Source organism: Molossus molossus, unplaced genomic scaffold (genome assembly GCF_014108415.1).
Source record: "Molossus molossus isolate mMolMol1 unplaced genomic scaffold, mMolMol1.p scaffold_m16_p_1, whole genome shotgun sequence".
NCBI classification, from domain to species: domain Eukaryota; kingdom Metazoa; phylum Chordata; class Mammalia; order Chiroptera; family Molossidae; genus Molossus; species Molossus molossus.
Genome location: NW_023425344.1, coordinates 18,578,583 through 18,595,981, shown reverse-complemented (window position 1 = coordinate 18,595,981; position 17,399 = coordinate 18,578,583). Strand labels below are relative to the sequence as shown.

The 17,399-nt window shown below is 36.4% G+C and overlaps 1 protein-coding gene across 2 annotated transcripts in view; it reads right to left on the bottom strand.

Annotated features, from left to right (window-relative positions):
• The window catches only part of STIM2 (stromal interaction molecule 2), a 164,576-nt gene that overhangs the window by 87,023 nt on the left and 60,154 nt on the right, over nt 1-17,399 (bottom strand). For both annotated transcript variants that reach the window (XM_036258178.1, XM_036258176.1), the window contains exon 2: nt 1,929-2,059. In XM_036258178.1, coding sequence (XP_036114071.1) covers nt 1,929-2,059 — 131 coding nt within the window. The remainder of the gene's footprint in view (nt 1-1,928; nt 2,060-17,399) is intronic.

The following is a 17,399-nucleotide window of genomic DNA, read 5'->3' as shown; positions in this document are numbered from 1 at the left end:
TTTGGGTCATTGGTTCGAGCGTCAGCCTGTAGACCAAAGAGTCACAGGTTCAATTCCGGTCAATGGCAAGTACCTTGGTTGTGGTTCAGTCCTTGGCCCTGGTCGGGGTAGTGCAGGAGGCAACCAGTAGATGTCTCTCTCTCACATTGATGCTTCTCTCTCTCTCTCTCTCTGCCCCCTACTCTATCTGAAGGCAAATAGAAAAATATCCTAGGGTGCCCTGGCCAGTTTGGCTCAGAGGTTAGAGCGTCAGCCTACGGACCAGAGAGTCCCAGGTTCGGTTCCCGCTAGGGGCATGCGCCTCGGTTGCAGTTTGTCCCCAGCCGGTTGGGGTCATGTGGGTGGTGACCATTCAATGTGTCTCTTTCACATCGATGTTTCTCTTTCTCTCTTCCCCCCTCTCTCCCTCCCGCTCTTATCTGAAGATAAATGCAAAAATGTCCTCAGGTGAGGATAAAAAAAAAAGATATCAGGCAGAAAGCATACACACACACACACACACACACACACACACACACAAGAATCTGGGTGGCTTAGAGATGAAGGAATCAGGAATAACCTAAAAATGAACGAGCATTCTTAAGGTAAATGCTTTATACATCAGGTCAAGAGTTGATCTTCAGAGAATGTTACTGTTAGAGAACAATGTGATTAAATAACAAATGATTAAAGGATTTTACTGTTATATAACATCAGCTGGAAGTATAGAAAATAATGTAATTTAGTATCATAGAAACTAAAAGAGAAGCATTTCAACAGTGACAAATACAACAAAGAGGTTAAAGAGGACTGAAAAATAACCAAGGAATTTGGTTAAAATAAGACCACAGTGCCCTCGCCAGTTTTGCTCAGTGGTTAGAGCATCGGCCTACAGTCCAGAGAGACCCAGGTTCGGTTTCCGCTAAGGGCACATACCTCGGTTGCAGTTTGTCCCGGGCCCTGGTTGGGTCATGCGGGAGGCAGCCACTCGATGTATCCCTTTCACGTCAATGTTTCTCTCTCTCTCTCTCTCTCTATCTCCCTCCCACTCTATCTGAACAAAAAATGAAAAAATGTCCTCAGGTGAGAACAAAAAAAAATGAGATCACAGTGTAATAAATAAAACAACTTTTATGGAGAAACTAAGAGGGACACCAGATGAGAGGGGACGATGACAACACTTAAGAAATAAAGCATTATGTATTTGTACAGTGAGTGCAGATTATTATATAGATGACCCCCAATAATTCACATCTCCTGATACTCATGCCCTTGTATAATCCTGCCCCATATGGATTCTAAGCTTAGTCAAAAGCTGCTTTAGCCAATTTGATATTAACTGGCACTGGCAAGCAGAGACAGGATAAGCACTTTCACATGGTAACTTGTTTTCTGGGAACACTGTCATCTGGAAGCCAGCTGCCATACTGTAAGGAAGCTTGAGTTAGACTCCTGAATGGTAAAAGGTCACATGGAGAGAGACTCTGAAGGATAAGAGGTTATCTTAAATATTCCAGTCCCAGCAGAGTTCCCAACTGAGTGGAATTGCCATAGTGACCTCAGCCCATTCCTAGGGGAACAGAAAAGGTGCCCAGCTAAGTCCAATCAACACAAAAGATCAGAACAAATAATAAACGGTTATCATTTTAAGCCATTAAATTTTGTGGTAGCTTGTAAAACAGCAGCAAAAGATAACTGATAGAGTCAGAATAAGATATATGTTTGAGAAATCCAAGAACATGCGACTAAGGATTCTTATAAAACTGAGAAGACTTAATACTGAGAAGAAGAAACAAAGAAAAAAGAAAAAATATGTAAATACACAGGGTAAAATTAAAATGTAAAGAGAAAAACAAAAGATGTTGAAGGAGTTGAGTCATATGAGGAAAATAAGACTAAAACTTCATTGTGTGTTATGCGAATACCAGGGGAAAAGGTTTTCCACCTACTTCATCACTTTCATCTACTTCAATTCCACCATCTTTGTCATCATCCATTTGTTTATGTATTGTTTGAAGAGCTTCCAGACTAAATCTATCTTCTTCTGTGAAGCATGGTGGACTCAGTGACATGCAGGGATCTGAAAATAGAACAAAGAACAATTACTAACTTACCATACTAAAATGCAGGCTGTAGTTAAAGGGTATAATTTCTTTTAAACCCAACAAATTAAATTTCAGACTAAATCAAACTAAGAGATTTTTAAAAGTCTAGCAGAGTATTCTTCAAATCAAAAGTATAATACATGAACACAACTGACTAAAAATAAATAATTTAACGTAATTGATATTAGGCAACTACAACCAGAAGTTACACCAGCAATAACTTCAAGCTCTCTATATCCTTCCACACCTTTAATCACTTTCTTCTTATGTAATCCATTATATTTACCAATTAGTCTCCACATAAACAAAAAAACAAACAAACAAAAAAAAGAGATTAATTTCTCCTTTAAAAAAGGAAACAACTAACAATTACAGAATACAAGGTGCTACTGTTTATATAATCCAGCTTAAATAAAATGTAAGTCCTAGTAAACTATCATAAAGAATACAAGAAAAAAAAATGTGGAATATTTACATAATCCTTAAGAACTTCTTTTCATTTTTCTATTAAGAGAATCCAAGAGTTAACCCATATGACATTTTAAAATACATAACTTCTTAGATTCTACAAGAAAAAGGCACACACAAAAAAGAATAACTGAATTTTTAAAAATCTTGTTCCACATTGTTTTCCTTAATATACATCTATTGGTTAAACCTCTTCCTATGGAAAATGTGTGAATCGTCACATTCAGGTTGTCAAAAACTAACAATTTACAGAGAATATAGAGTTCTTCGTAGCTTAAAGTCAGAATGATAAGAATCACCTCCTGTGGACTCAACTAGTAAACCGAAATGGAAAAGCACTGCCAAAACTTCATCCACACCCAATCAGGCTGGCTGGTAGGCTGACAAATTTCAGCAACTTACTTCCACTAGTTCACTAAAATAATATCCTGTTTAAATTTCATCAGAACCATATAAATTTCTAGAAATAGTATGATCTTAAAGTTTAAAGTAATAACTAGCAATAGAGGGTTTAGCCTCTAAAATAAAGTGAGTAAACTAGGTGTTTACTAAATAGACTAAATGCTTACTATGATCTTTTTCAGCTTTTAATAGCCTAAGAATATCTAATTCTGTGCTTAGGGGGGAAAAATGCAAGAAGCCGGTACTAGAGACCAACTAATAATTTTATCTTCTAAAAAATAATGCAAACCAATACATGTTCCAATTACAGCTCATTTTGGTGACGTAACATTTTTAATAGTTTTACTTCAAAATCTGATTTTAATTTTATTAGCCTTGGATGGGAAAGAAACTGAAAAGGAAACTATAAAAACGGAAAATGCAGTTACAAGCTATGTGACATATGCATATGTGTAGATATATTTAAAACTCTGATCGAGATTTGCAAAAATATAAGAACTTATAGGCAAATGGTCAATTATGACCCCTAATTCACAAAACAGCCAGGACCCTAATATGCATATGAATTTGAACTCATCTGTAGTTATTCTGAGTAGATACAAAGTAAACAATAAGCTCTCACGGTTCCGTAACAATATATTGTGTGAAGATTTTTATAGAATGTGTTATTGGCTCCACCAGACCTATTTTCAAACACATTTTACTTTGCTAATAAACATAGGAAGTTAAAGTGTTATTGCAACAAGTATGTAAGGAAAGGGTCAGCATCACTCACTATGGTTAAATTGGCTTTGTTGTAAAACTCTCTAAAAGAAGTCAACAGTGAGGGCTATACAAACCTTATAAAACTTTAAGAGAAAATTAAGAGGAACCTATAACCTGAAAAAAAAAATTCATATGAAAATAAAATTGGTAATTTTAATTACATTAACTTACTTAATAAACACTTATTTTATAAAACATTATTTTTCAAGGTCTACTACAGGATGTAACTTCTCCATAAAGTATTTCATAAATGCCATCTCCTAATGATTATTTCCTCCTCTGAACACCATTCCATTCATTCAATAAATATCTACTGCACACTACCTTGTGTCAGACACTGGAAATACAATAGAGATGGAAATTCTTCGTAAAACTTATATTCTAGTGGTCCAGATGAGCATAATAAGATAAACAAGTAAAAAGTATAGCATGTTAACAGTGGTATTAAGGAGAAAAACAGATTAAACAGCAGATATAAAATGCCAAGGGATTTACAATTTTCAATTACATCTTTATTCTCAAACCATTCTACCTAAGTCCTCATTTAATGCTGTACTTTATTAATCTTTATTTACTTTATGAATCATTTTATCCACACAATTAATCTTATGAACAGGGCCAGGACCATATTCTTCTTTTCTCAAATGTTCATAATACCCAGGACATAGCTGGGCACATTTGGGGCCTCTGCTAAATTAACTATCAAACATTAACTAAAGTTCTAGGCTTCTATACTATGCAAACCAGCAACAAGCATTAAAAACGTAAGTGATAATAAGAGTATCCAGTACTCAAAAATGCTCATAAGTCTACTGAGAAAGAAGGCATGTGACAATATACTGAGTTAGGTACCACTGAGAACATTAGCCATAGGGTGTTATCTAGTCCAGGCTGGGAAAGTAAAGTCAGAAGTTTTCTAGAGGTAACCTTGGGGGATTTTAAATGACCTGTAGCTGATGCACTGGGAAGGAGAGAAAAGAAACATGCCTGGAAAAAGAAACATCATATGTTCAATGGCAGAAAAACAACATGGAACATTCAGAGAAATAAAACTGGTTAATGTATGTGGAGTACAGAGAACATGTGGAAAAGAGTCAAAAGATCAGGCAGGAGATGGAAAAGAGGAGGCTAGATCTCTAAAAGTGATTTTCTATACTAATGAATTTTTATTTTTAATCCGGAAGACTATAAGAAGCCATAAAGGATTTCAAAGAGAGGACTAACACAATCAGATTTGTTATAGGAATACATTCTGGTGACAATGTAAAATAGACAGGCTGGAGGAAGACGTGGAGGCATAGCTGTCAGACAGACAGTGCTACAGTAATCCCAGAAGCATTCAACCATCAATGCCTCCAAGGAATGGAGGAGGTAAATGAACAAGATCGCTCTAGGGTTTGGTGTTTTGCCAAGTTAAAGCAGCAGAAGGAAAGAAAAGACAGGAGTTGAGGATATGGCAAGAGTAATTCATTTCTCCACATAAAACTTTATTTCCTTTTGGCACAATGACTTAAGGCATAGAAATCTAATTTAGAATAGTTGGGAATTCAGAACTCCAATACCTGTTCTAAAGTCTTTTACATTTCTCAGTTGTTTCCCTTCTAGCTTAATTCAGCACAAGTGATCATCGACTCAAATTATACTGACTTAAATTTCTTTTAAAATATATGAACCATTACAAAAGATCTGTGCCTATAATGAATCAGGTATATTAGCTACAAAGACAATGGCTAAAATACCAAAATGCTTTTCCTTTGCCAACATCTCATAGATCTCTCTCTTAGCTACCCAAGATGCATATGCACATCGTGTCTTCACACAAGAACATGCTTCTCTAAACAGGTTTCCCTTGTTTATCGACACATGATATTGTGTGCCTGCGGTGTGCTGTGTGGCATCTAATATGACAATTAATACAAATTTCCTCCCTCAGTGCCCTCACCTGGTGTTAAATGCAACATGATATACTTTTTAGCATTAAACTCTGAGCATTCCTGTCTCTTCTCTGGATCAAGGCCAGCACTTGCCACTGAGAAAAAAGGAATCAGCTAAACAGAATAAGACTTAACCAAAGTCGGGAATCAATACCAACATTAAATTCCACCTTGTTTTCCTCTACTCAAAGGCAGATGCTCAGTCTGAGTATGCAGAAATAGGCAACTGAATTAAAGTGATTTCACCTGATAAGAAGCATCTATTACATTCTAGAAGCCAATGCCATTTTAGTTACATAATTTAATCCCTACAACCCAGTGTGAGGCCCATATTACCTCCATTATTCAGATGAGAAAATGAGACTCATGAGTACAGGCTTAAGATCCTAACCCTAAAAATGACAGTACAATATTGAGATTCAGACCAAGTCTTTGAAACTCGAACTCATGCTCAAGTGTCAGTATAAGAAACATAAATGGGTATCTCTATTGTCAGAGAAGATGCTTGCTACTGTAGATATTGCCAGAACCTGGTTGAGGAGCTGAGAGAACAAAGAAGCATTAATGTGTCCCAGGGAAGGGGATCACTAGACACTTCAGGAATGATATTCACAATCTAGAATACAAACCTATACATGCCACATTACTTTTCCTTTTGATGATAATGTGTCTTCACTGAGATTCACATTCCCTTGAACAAACCTTTATAAGTGTATTATTCCCCACAGACTAACATATTTGTTGAAAGGTTTAAATATACATAAATATAAGAAGTCAAATAAATTAACTTCTGAATACAAATTATTTACCAAGCAAATACATAAATGCCACACTCTAGGTTAGAAACCTGGTATACAAAAAAAATGAAAACAAAGTTACATATAGCAAGTGAAATGACAGATATGGAATAAATATAAAATGGTGGCAAAACGAAGGGAGTAGTACTGTCTATATCCACAGCAAGAAAAGCTTAAAGAAAGAAGTGATGTTTATATTGATTATTGAAATATGAGCAAGTGTCCACTAGGAAGATATGTATAAGCAGGAACATAAGCTGCTAATAGTTATTATACTAACAAATTAATGACAATAACTACTGAAGCGGTTTAAAACAGCCATAAGATGTGCTACCTTGGCAAGTGGATTATTTTTAGCTCAAGGTCACAGAGAACCTGTGGACTCAATGGCAACTTTTACCTCTCCTTTAAGAAATTTAAATTTGGGGCCTTGCCCCTTATAAAAATTATCAACAGAAATTACTTTTTATGACCTATCTACAGGACAGGGCAAACTTCTAATTACTAAATGTTTACTCTCCTTATTATCCTGAGAAAGACCTTTCTCTGAAGCCCCAAGGTGCCTGACCTCTTTAGTTCAGAATGTCTTATGTAACCAATTTTCCCTTTCTGTATCTGAACTTCTCATGGATGTGGGTTTCCCCTACATATGTATGTAATTAAATTTGGTTATTTTCTCTTGTTAATCTCTCTCATGTAGATTTAATTATTAGACCAGCCAAAAGAACCATGAAAGGTAGAGGCAAGTTTCTTCTCCCATGCTATCACTTAGGGAATGTCTATTATATATCATTTATATATATATAAATGATATATAATATCATTCATTTTATTTTGCCTATAAAGTAGGCATTAGTCCCATTTGGTTAGATAATTAAGAGAAAAAATTGACATCAATGAGGGCCAGATTATGAAGGGATCTACTGATTATCCTAAAATAACAATAAAAAAGAAAAATATTAATAAATTACTCATTGAAAGCCCCTGCTTGCAGTTTCCCCTACTTTCTCCCAAGTACACCCATGGTTGAAAAAATTCCTTTTGTTCCATCTCAAATGTTTCTCCTCACATGCGATCCTACTTCCCTATCAAAAACAGTCTTCCCTTTACTCTCTACTTGCTCTACTCTTCTTCACAACACTGTTATCACAGCATACTATATTATATATTTATCTGCTCAGTGTGAAACTCCTCCACCGTAACGCCCTCATGCAATCACAGGCTTTGTTTTGATCATTCCTCTTTCCCAAGTGCCTAGAACAGTGTCTGGTACATAATGAGTGCTCAAAAAATATCTGCTTACTGAATTACTTACCTAATTTTTAATATAAATGTCTAGAAGAGAAAAACTTTTCAGAAAATTACTTGGCTAATGAGAAAAGTAAGATGTACAAACTGACAATAAAACTCCTCACTTCTTTATGGCACCAAAGTTAAATCTAAGTAGTTAGTAGAAATCTAATAACATTATTTGTCTGATTAATACTATCCAATGGCCCCCTAGAGCTTAAGGTATAAAGTCTATTTATTGTCAAATATTACTGTTTAAGTTTTATTGAACAAAATATACAACATGTTAAGCAAAAATAATTGAAGGGAACTTTAAAATATTTAGACAGTCTTCTTCAAGTCCCGTATGTTCTAGCAGTTAAGACAGAACTTCATGAGGGCAAGGACTAAACCTGTTTTATTAATTACTATATATTATTATCAATGTCATATTGTATATGTATATTACTACCTCTAATAAGTAATCATACCTGACTTTTACATGTAAGTAATTGCATTTTAAATGACTTTAGGAGAGAGAATTTTTATTTTAATTAGTGGGGTTAGAAAAAGAGAAAACAAAAACAAACAAAAAATAAGATGCACTCTGGGATCCACAAAGAGTAATCTAGAGAGCCTACTCAACTTAGAGTGCTCCTTAGTGCTCCTCCTCTCTCCCTTCTGCTCCTCTCTCCTCCAACTGCTGCTCCAGTACAGGGATGGGGAGGCCACGGATGTTAAATAACTATAATGCATAGACAGTCCAACTCAACAAAGAACTATCCCCTGCTATGCCACTAGTACTCCTCAAGGGACAACGAAAACACTAGTTAAGTGACAGGTGGAGGAGGAGGAGGAGGATGTGAATCTGGAAAGATAGCCTGGGGCTGTCAGGGAAACACAAAAAGAGAAGTCTAAAAGAAGCGCTGATTTTAAGTAGGACTGTAACAAGATGACAAAAGTAACAGAGAGAAATTCCAACTTATATTTTGTGTAGTGCTTTGTTCAAAAAATACTTTCCCATGCCCAGTTGGTGTGGCTCAGTGGATTGAGCGTTGTCCCATGGACTGAGAGGTCCCTGTTCGATTCCTGATCAGGGCACATGCCCAAGTTGCGGGCTCGATTCCTGGTAGGAGGTGTGCAGGAGGCAGCCGATCAATTATCTCTCACATCGATGTTTCTATCTCCCTCTCCCTTCCTCTCTAAAAAATCAATTAAAAACATATTTAAAAAATACTTTCCGCCCAGCCAGTGTGACTCAGTGGTTGAGCATAGACCCATGCATCAAGAGGTCACTAGTTCAATTCCCAATCAGGATACTTGTCCAGGTTGTGGGCCCAATCCCCAGTGGGAGGCATGCAGGAGGTGGCCAATCGATGTTCTCTCTCATCGATGTTTCTCTCTCTCTCTCTCTCCCTCTCCCTTCCTCTCTCTCTAAAAATCAATAAGGAGCCCTGGCCGGTTTGGCTCAGCGGTTAGAGCGTCGGCCTGCGGTCCTGAGAGACCCGGGTTCGGTTCCCGCTAAGGGCGCGTACCTCGGTTGCAGTTTGTCCCCGGCCCTGGTTGGTTGTGCGGGTGGCAGCCATTTGATGTGTTCCTTTCATATCAATGTTTCTCTCTCTCTGTTCCTCTCTCCCCCTCCCACTCTACCTGAACAAAAAAAAAATGGAAAAATGTCCTCGGGTGAGGATAAAAAAAAAATAAAAATCAATAAGGAAAAAAAATGTTTTTAAATACTTTTCCATACAATTTTATTTAATCTAGAGAAGCAATTATGCCTTATATTACATGCTTGTTCCCAACAAATGCTCATTCCAACTATCCAGACAGAAAGTAACAGAATATAAGCTGCAGTCATGGTAGTGAGAATAGAAAGAAAAGTTCAAACTGAAGTGACAACTGAATGCAGCAAAAAAAGACAAATATGACTGACATTTCAGGCCTAAAAGTATAGTTAAAACAAAGGTACATTCCTCTCCTATTTGGCTGAGCCAGACCAAACAACATAAAGTTAGAAGACACGTCAAATGTGATTCCATTAAGTCTTTTCACTAGAGGAATAAATATTTATGCCATATTCTATATTTTGTCATCACAATCAATTAATAATGTACGAAATACAGTTCAGAAACCTAAGAAAATAAAAACTTAATAAATAAATGAAGCTAAAAAAGAATCAGTCCAGTCTTTAGAGCTAGTTTCCCTCCTACAGTACCTTTAAAGTAAGCGAATTTCATGCAAAAAAGAACAAGAAAGGAGGGGAGCCAGCTGACTGACTGTTAATCACCATAAACCAATGACTTTAGCCCATTAACACTGAGCAACGTCATACACTGCCAAGAACTTGGCTGATACACTGACACCTATTTATGAGTATCATGATTAGGGTTTTCTTAGTTACTACCACTGAGAGGAAAGTTTAAAATAAATATTATATGTATTTATTACTTCCATTAATAGTTTAAGCATTTATCAAATCAAATACTCCAATAAGAATATTTTGAAAGTAAATTTTCTCTAAAATCTTCAGAGATCATTCTTTGGTGTCAGTTTTCAATACCAACAATTCAATTCAAACTCAAAAAGTCTTCTTTACCTTCTGAGATCCTCTTTAAGGCAGGCTGTTTTATTTCCCTTATATTCCTAGTGTCTAGCAATACTATCAACACATAGTGTGTAATAGGACTAATACCTATATTGCTCAAAAAAAATCCAATAAATAAATAATAAAGGTTGCTGCATACTATTTCAGAAGGAAGTGAATTTCAAGTCATTATCTATTACGTTAGTTGGTATATAGTAGATATTTAAAATATGCTAATATTTATTGAGAGCACATTACATGACAGAACAACAAATGAAAAAGGGAAAGTTGTAACTGGACTATACAATGCTATACCTGGATGCTATAAAAATGTACATCTAGAGGACTCTAGTATCTCTAATGTTTACTCAAACTTTTGAAAAGTTCAACAGTTAAAGGAAACAGACCTTACCAATAGAAGGTTGAGAAACCACTCCAAAAGTATCTATTTATGGCTTAAGTATTATACTGAACAAAAAATAAAGGCCTTTACTTTGAAACCGTTTCTGACTGATGAGAGCCTCTTTAAGGTCTGAATCTCTTTAATCATTCTGTATAAAAAGTACCTATTAATTAGTCTGGACTCTTGTGAAAAGAAAGAAAATTCCAAAATTCCTCTGTTCACAGCTAAAAATTTCCCTTAAAAACTTCTAACTTCAACTATACCTTCCAAATGTTTTAAATAGACTACCCAATACAATACAAACTCAGTTGGTTAGGTCCCTTCCCACTTTCCAGGGACAATTTTCAATTTACCACCTTCTAAATATTTCACTCCCACTTGTTCCTTCACCCACACAAAGCATCATGTCCTTGCCACTTGAAAAAGTTCCTGTTGATCTTCTCAAAGAGCCTCTTTCAAGGTAGAAAACCTAAGGTAACTCTGCCTCAAAACTATTGTGATGTGCAATTCATTTACCAACACATTCCTCTATCCAAAAAAAAAAAATCTACATTTATAAATCCATGGCTAACCAATATCTTCCTTCGATGTACGTAAATAGATGAGAGGAGTATTTATGTGGCTGTATTTATCTCTATATTAATGACAACTGCCATTTTTTCCCATTTTACTTTATACTGTAAACTCCTAGATATCAATATGTTTGTAACATTGTATCTGTCATATGTGGGAAAATACTGTTGATTAGGTACAGACAAAAGTAAAAAGGTGCATGAATATACTTATTTACTGACTCCCGGTTTCCCAGGATCCTATAACAACTTAATAAAAAATATTTAAACAAAAGAAAAGAATTTGGGCGCGCACACACAGAATCACAGAAACGATTCCCAACTTCTCTGCAAAGATCTTATTGAAATATAAAACCAGAAGCAACATGACCAAAATAATTAGGAATCAGGATTCTAAGAATCCCAGCTTCTTCCAAGACAGTATCTCATGCCACTAACATTTTGACTAGCAACATTATGTGCACATTATTTATGATGTTTTGGGGGAAATACAATGATAATTCAAAGTTACAAATATAACAATGTGAATGTATTTAATGCCACTGAAATGCACACTTAAAGTGGTTAAAACAGTAAATTCTGTTATATATAGTATCACAATAAAAAACAAACTACAACCAAAACAAAAGCTATAATGAACAAAGATCATTAATACTATCCTATCCACATCAACCCTTGGGAAATAAGGAGAATGTTGTTGTTACTGCCAGGCATTGATCCAAGAGTATGATACTGTTTCACTTTTCTCTCAATGCAAGAACTTAACAACGATTACATAAAATAAAAGTAGTATCTCAATTTTACAGATAAGAAAGGCTGAGCAGTCTGCAGTGGAAAGAAAGGAACTTTAATTCATTCTCATCCTGACACTTATTGTATAACCTCAGAAAAGTTATTTAATAGCAACCTTGCAAGAGTGTTGTAGAATTAAAGTTCATATATATCTCACCTAACACAGTATGCGGCACATATTTGGAGCTCAATAAGCAACACTCAAAAGATAACCTATTACAACAATCCAGAAAGGTGAAGTGCCTGTAGGAATTAGCTAATAAATGGCACAGTAGGAAGGAAGTCAATGCTAAGTCTCCTGAAATCTAAGTCTAGCCTTTCCATTATATTACTACCACCTTAGGAGATATCAAAAAGAGCATGTTTTTTGCCCTGGCCGGTTTGGCTCAGTGGTTCTTGGAGTGACGGCCTACAGACCAATGAGTTGTGGGTTCGATTCCGGTCAAGGGCACGTACTCAGTTGTGGTTTGTCCCCGGCCCTGGTGGGGGGTCACGCAGGAGGCAGCCAGTCAATGTGTCCCTCTCACATCAATGTTTCTCTCTCTCTCCTTCCCTCCCACTCTATCTGAAAATAAATAGACAAATATCCTCGGGTGAGGATTTCAAAATAAAATTTAAAAAAGAGCATGCTCTTATTATTATTTTTTTAAATATATTTTTACTTACTTTTTTTAGAGAGAGAGAGGAAAGGAGAGACAGAAACATTGATGTGATAGAGCTACATCAATTGGCTGCCTCCTGCATGTTCCCTACTGGGGATCCAGCCTGCAACCTGGGCATGTGCCCTGACTGGGAATCGAACCAGGACCTCTCAATACATGGGATGATGCTCAATCCACTGAGCCACACCAGCTGGTAAAAAAAAGATCATGCTTTCAATTAAACTTAACTCTAAATATCTTTTGGCTGATTCCAAAACCAAATACACCCTAAAATACAAAGAGAAGAGATAAGAAGGAAGAGAGCATTATTGAGTAACTATTATATACCAGGTGCTTTACTTGGTTATCTAAATGTCTCTAAATAACCCTGTAACATTAGGATCATACTGCTGCTTCTCACAATGAATAAATCAAGATTCTCTGGTTAATCATTTGACTGAAATTCAACCCAGGTCTGTCAAAGAACTTTATTTTCCCTATATCCCAAAATCTGTCAAAAGAAACAAGACTTCCTGGTTTACAAAATACCCAAGCCCTGACTGGTGTGGCTCTGTTGAGTATTGTCCTAAGCACCAGAAGGTCATGGGTTTGATTCCCAGTTGGGGCCCATACCTAGGTTGTGGGTTTGATCCCAGATCTGGGCATATGTGAGATAACCAATCTCTCTCTCTCTCTCTCTCTCTCTCTCTCTCTCCCCCCCCTCCCTCCCTCCCTTTTTCTCTCATTCACTCTCTCTCTCCTTCCCTAAAATCAATTTAGAAAAAAAGGATATTCTGAAAGCAAATTTGAAACCAGGAATTCTAAAAGCCAGTTCATTAAAAACAGTACTTCCAGCAAGTACATGATCTCCAAAGATTACTATTTTGAATAACAAAAAGCTTATTTAGATTTAAGTTTTGCTATGTGCTTGTTTCTTCAAACAATTATTGTAGGAAGTTCTTAACATTTCTGAATGAAAACAAATTCATGTTTCCAACTGGGAAGCAGAGTTCAAGGTCCCACCCATTTGGTCTCAGCAACAAAAAAGGATAATTCCCATTCCATGTACTGTTATTACATAATGACAGAAGAAAGGTTCACAAAGCGATGCTCCACTCAGTGGAAGGGGGGAGCGCCAGGCATATGTGCACTGTGAAGATGGCCACTGCAGAGAAATGAGGCCACGACCAGAGACTTGATGTTTAGGATATTTGTAAATCAAGTACTTCTAATTTGGGAACCACCTGTACAATGAAAACAGCCAACCAATCCTTTTTCCTACAGAAATAACGTCCAAAACCATGCACTGGTTTACTTTGTTCTGATTGTGTTTGGGGAGGGGGAAGTCTCATAAAATCCCCTATTAAAGTTTTGTAAATTCAGCTTCTAAACCACAGGACTCCAAAGTAACGTAGTTACAAAGCTTAATGGAAATCCTTATTGATAATTAAAACATCAAAGCAGAAAATATTATAGTGGTTGTCTTTTAATTTTAAAGAAAATATGTTCCTAGAATTTTTTTAAATAGCCTCTTTAATATATCCAAAAGCAGCCCTGGCCAGTTTGGTTCAGTGGTTGGAGCATCGGCCTGCGGACCAGAGAGTCCTGGGTTCGGTTCCGGATAGGGGCACGTACCAAAATAATAATAATAATAATAATAATAATAATAATAATAAATCCAAAAGCAGCAGAGAAAAACCGAAGATGTCAGTACTTATTAACAACCTTCAAAAGGCCTTCAAGCAAAAAGTGGCATAGGGCAAAGCACCCGTTTAACAGCTTATGAAAGAACTGACACCTAACTCTGAAGATTAAGTTCATTCTCCAACATAGTCTTTTCTATCTATCCTTTTCACATGATTTTTACACCATATTATTCCAGCACCTATTTCTGCTTTAAAATATGTAAGTAAAAGCAAAAGGAGTTCAGAGATATACAGAAGTTACTGAAGATTCCTCATATGTGGCAAATACTGTTTATAACAAGTATGTTAAACCAAAATATTCCCTAGAGTAATGTCATTTGTCTGAAAGTATTTACTTCAACTCTTCAGTAGTAACGACTTATTGTCAACAACTTTTAAGGGTTCCTTCTCTAAACACCAGATCTTATTTATTTATTTTTTTATCCTCACCCGAGGACATTTTTTCCATTTTTTGTTCAGATAAGAGTGGGAAGGGGGGGGGGAGGGAACATCAACGTGAAAGGGACACATCGAGTAGCTGCCACCTGCACGACCAATCAGGGCCAGGGACAAACTGCAACCGAGGTACGTGCCCTTAGCGGGAACCGAACCCGGGTCTCTCTGGACCACAGGCTGACGCTCTAACCGCTGAGCAAAACCAGCCAGGGCTAAATACCAGATTTTATTGAAGATAATATTAAAAGTAATAAAACTATTTAATTAATGTATCAAAATATACACACACAAATTAATATTGTCCTTCAGATTCAAATAATTAACCTTAGGAACATACATCAACTGATTCCAACAGCTCTGCCACTGTCCAAAGCTCATAGCACTCATGACTTAACCAAAGGAATTACCCCAAAACACGTGTAATATTTTCTGTATATTCTTAAAAACAGTGTAACTTCTTCCATTTAGGGTGGATTTAAACTTAGGAAATTAATTGGCAGAATATCATTTCTTGTCCAAACAAGGTATCATGTCCAGTAAAGAAAAAGATTTTTCTCATGTGGTCCATAAGCTATAATAAATCCCAATTCATTAACCCTCAAACTTATTTTTATTTTATGTTTTTTGGAAAAAGCCATTAATACTTTAAATTACTTAAAATAATTGTGACCTAAAAAATAACTGTGTGATAATAAGTTCCTGGAGGAAAAACATTAAAGATATAAAACTGTCATATATGTATGTACATACATCAAGTGAACTAGTTATTTAGCAGTTGAATACAAATATAAATTTTCATTGATTAAATACAATCATCCCTTTTATTTCATATATTTTCCAAAATACCACTTCTCAATTTGAGCTAAAGCCGATGTAAGTTATTGATCTGACTGTGTGTTTTGTTCAGTGCTATATTCCCATCACCTAGAACAACACCTGGAACACAGCAAGCACTCAATAAGTATGTACTGAATGAGTGCATCAATATAGAAAATTAATGAGTGGTAATGGATTAAGCTGATTTTCATTTATATTTGTCTAGCTTCATTATACTAGAAACTTTTTTTTAATTTATTGATTTGAGAGAGAGAGAACATCAATGTGTTGTTCCACTCTTTGGTTGATTTCTTATATGTGCCCTGACCAGGGATCAAACCTACAATCTTGGCATATTAGGATGATGCTCTAACCAAGTGAGCTACCTGGTCTGGCCCTGAAACTTTTCTCTTTTTATATGAAACAAACAACAAAATATTACCAAACCATCGAATGTGATAACATACCAAGCATTTAAGCTGACAGTTAACTACATTCTCTTACAACTTCGCAGGGCCAATAACTCAAAGGTCATTCTTGACTACTCCTCTCTTACACATCCCATTCAACCTCAGAAAATCTGTTGGCTCTACCTTCAAAATCCATGGCCACTATTATAATCACTCCCCTGCAAACATCCTCATCTCCCTCAAGCATAAAGATAACTATCATTCAAAAAGCTGTGGTACATATACACAGTGGAGTACTACGCAGCTGTAAGAAAGAAAGACCTCTTATCCTTTGAGACTACATGGAGGGACCTTGAAAGTATCATCCTAAGTGAAACAAGCCAAACAGAGAAAGACAAGTTTCATATGATCTCACTTATTTGTGGAATATAATGAACATAACAGTCTGAGGAATGGGGTAGTCCCAGAGACGCAGAAGCGGGGTACAGACTGACAATCCCCTAAAGAGGGGGATGGTGGGGGAGAGATAAACCACAGAACTTATATGCATGTATGCATGAACAGTGGACATGGAAAACAACCTGGGGAAAGGGCACGGAGGGAGGGAGAGGGGGGAATCAGTGGAGGAAAAAGGAGAAACATCTGTAACAAAAATTAATTAATAAAAAAAAGATAACTATCATTTTCCTTTATAATTAGTCATTTCAAAAAAAGATACATCTAGATACACAAATGAAATTTCTGATTAGATCCTAAAAACTATTATTTTTTTTAATTATTTATTTTTGTTACAGATGTTTCCCCTTTTCCCCCCCAATGATTCCCCCCTCCCTACTTCCCCGCCCTGTCCCCAGCTTTGTTGTCCATGTCCATTGTTCATGCATACATGCATATAAGTTCTGTGGTTTATCTCTCCACCACCAACCCCTCTTCTGGGGATTGGCAGTCTGTACCCATTTCCACGTCTCTGGGACTACTCCATTCCTCAGACTGTTATGTTCATTATATTCCGTAAATAAGTGAGATCATATGATACTTGTCTTTCTCTGTTTGGCTTGTTTCGCTTAGGATGATACTTTCCAGGTCCCTCCATGTCGTCTCAGAGGATAAGAGATCTTTCTTTCTTACAGCTGCGTAGTACTCCATTGTGTATATGTACCACTGCTTTTTTATCCATTCGTCTACTGATGGACATTTGGGCTCTTTCCAGATCTTAGCTATTGTAAATAGTGCTGCTAAGAACATGGGGGTACATATATTCTTCCTGATTGGTGTTTCAGGCTTCTTAGGGTATATCACTAGAAGTGGGATCACTGGGTCA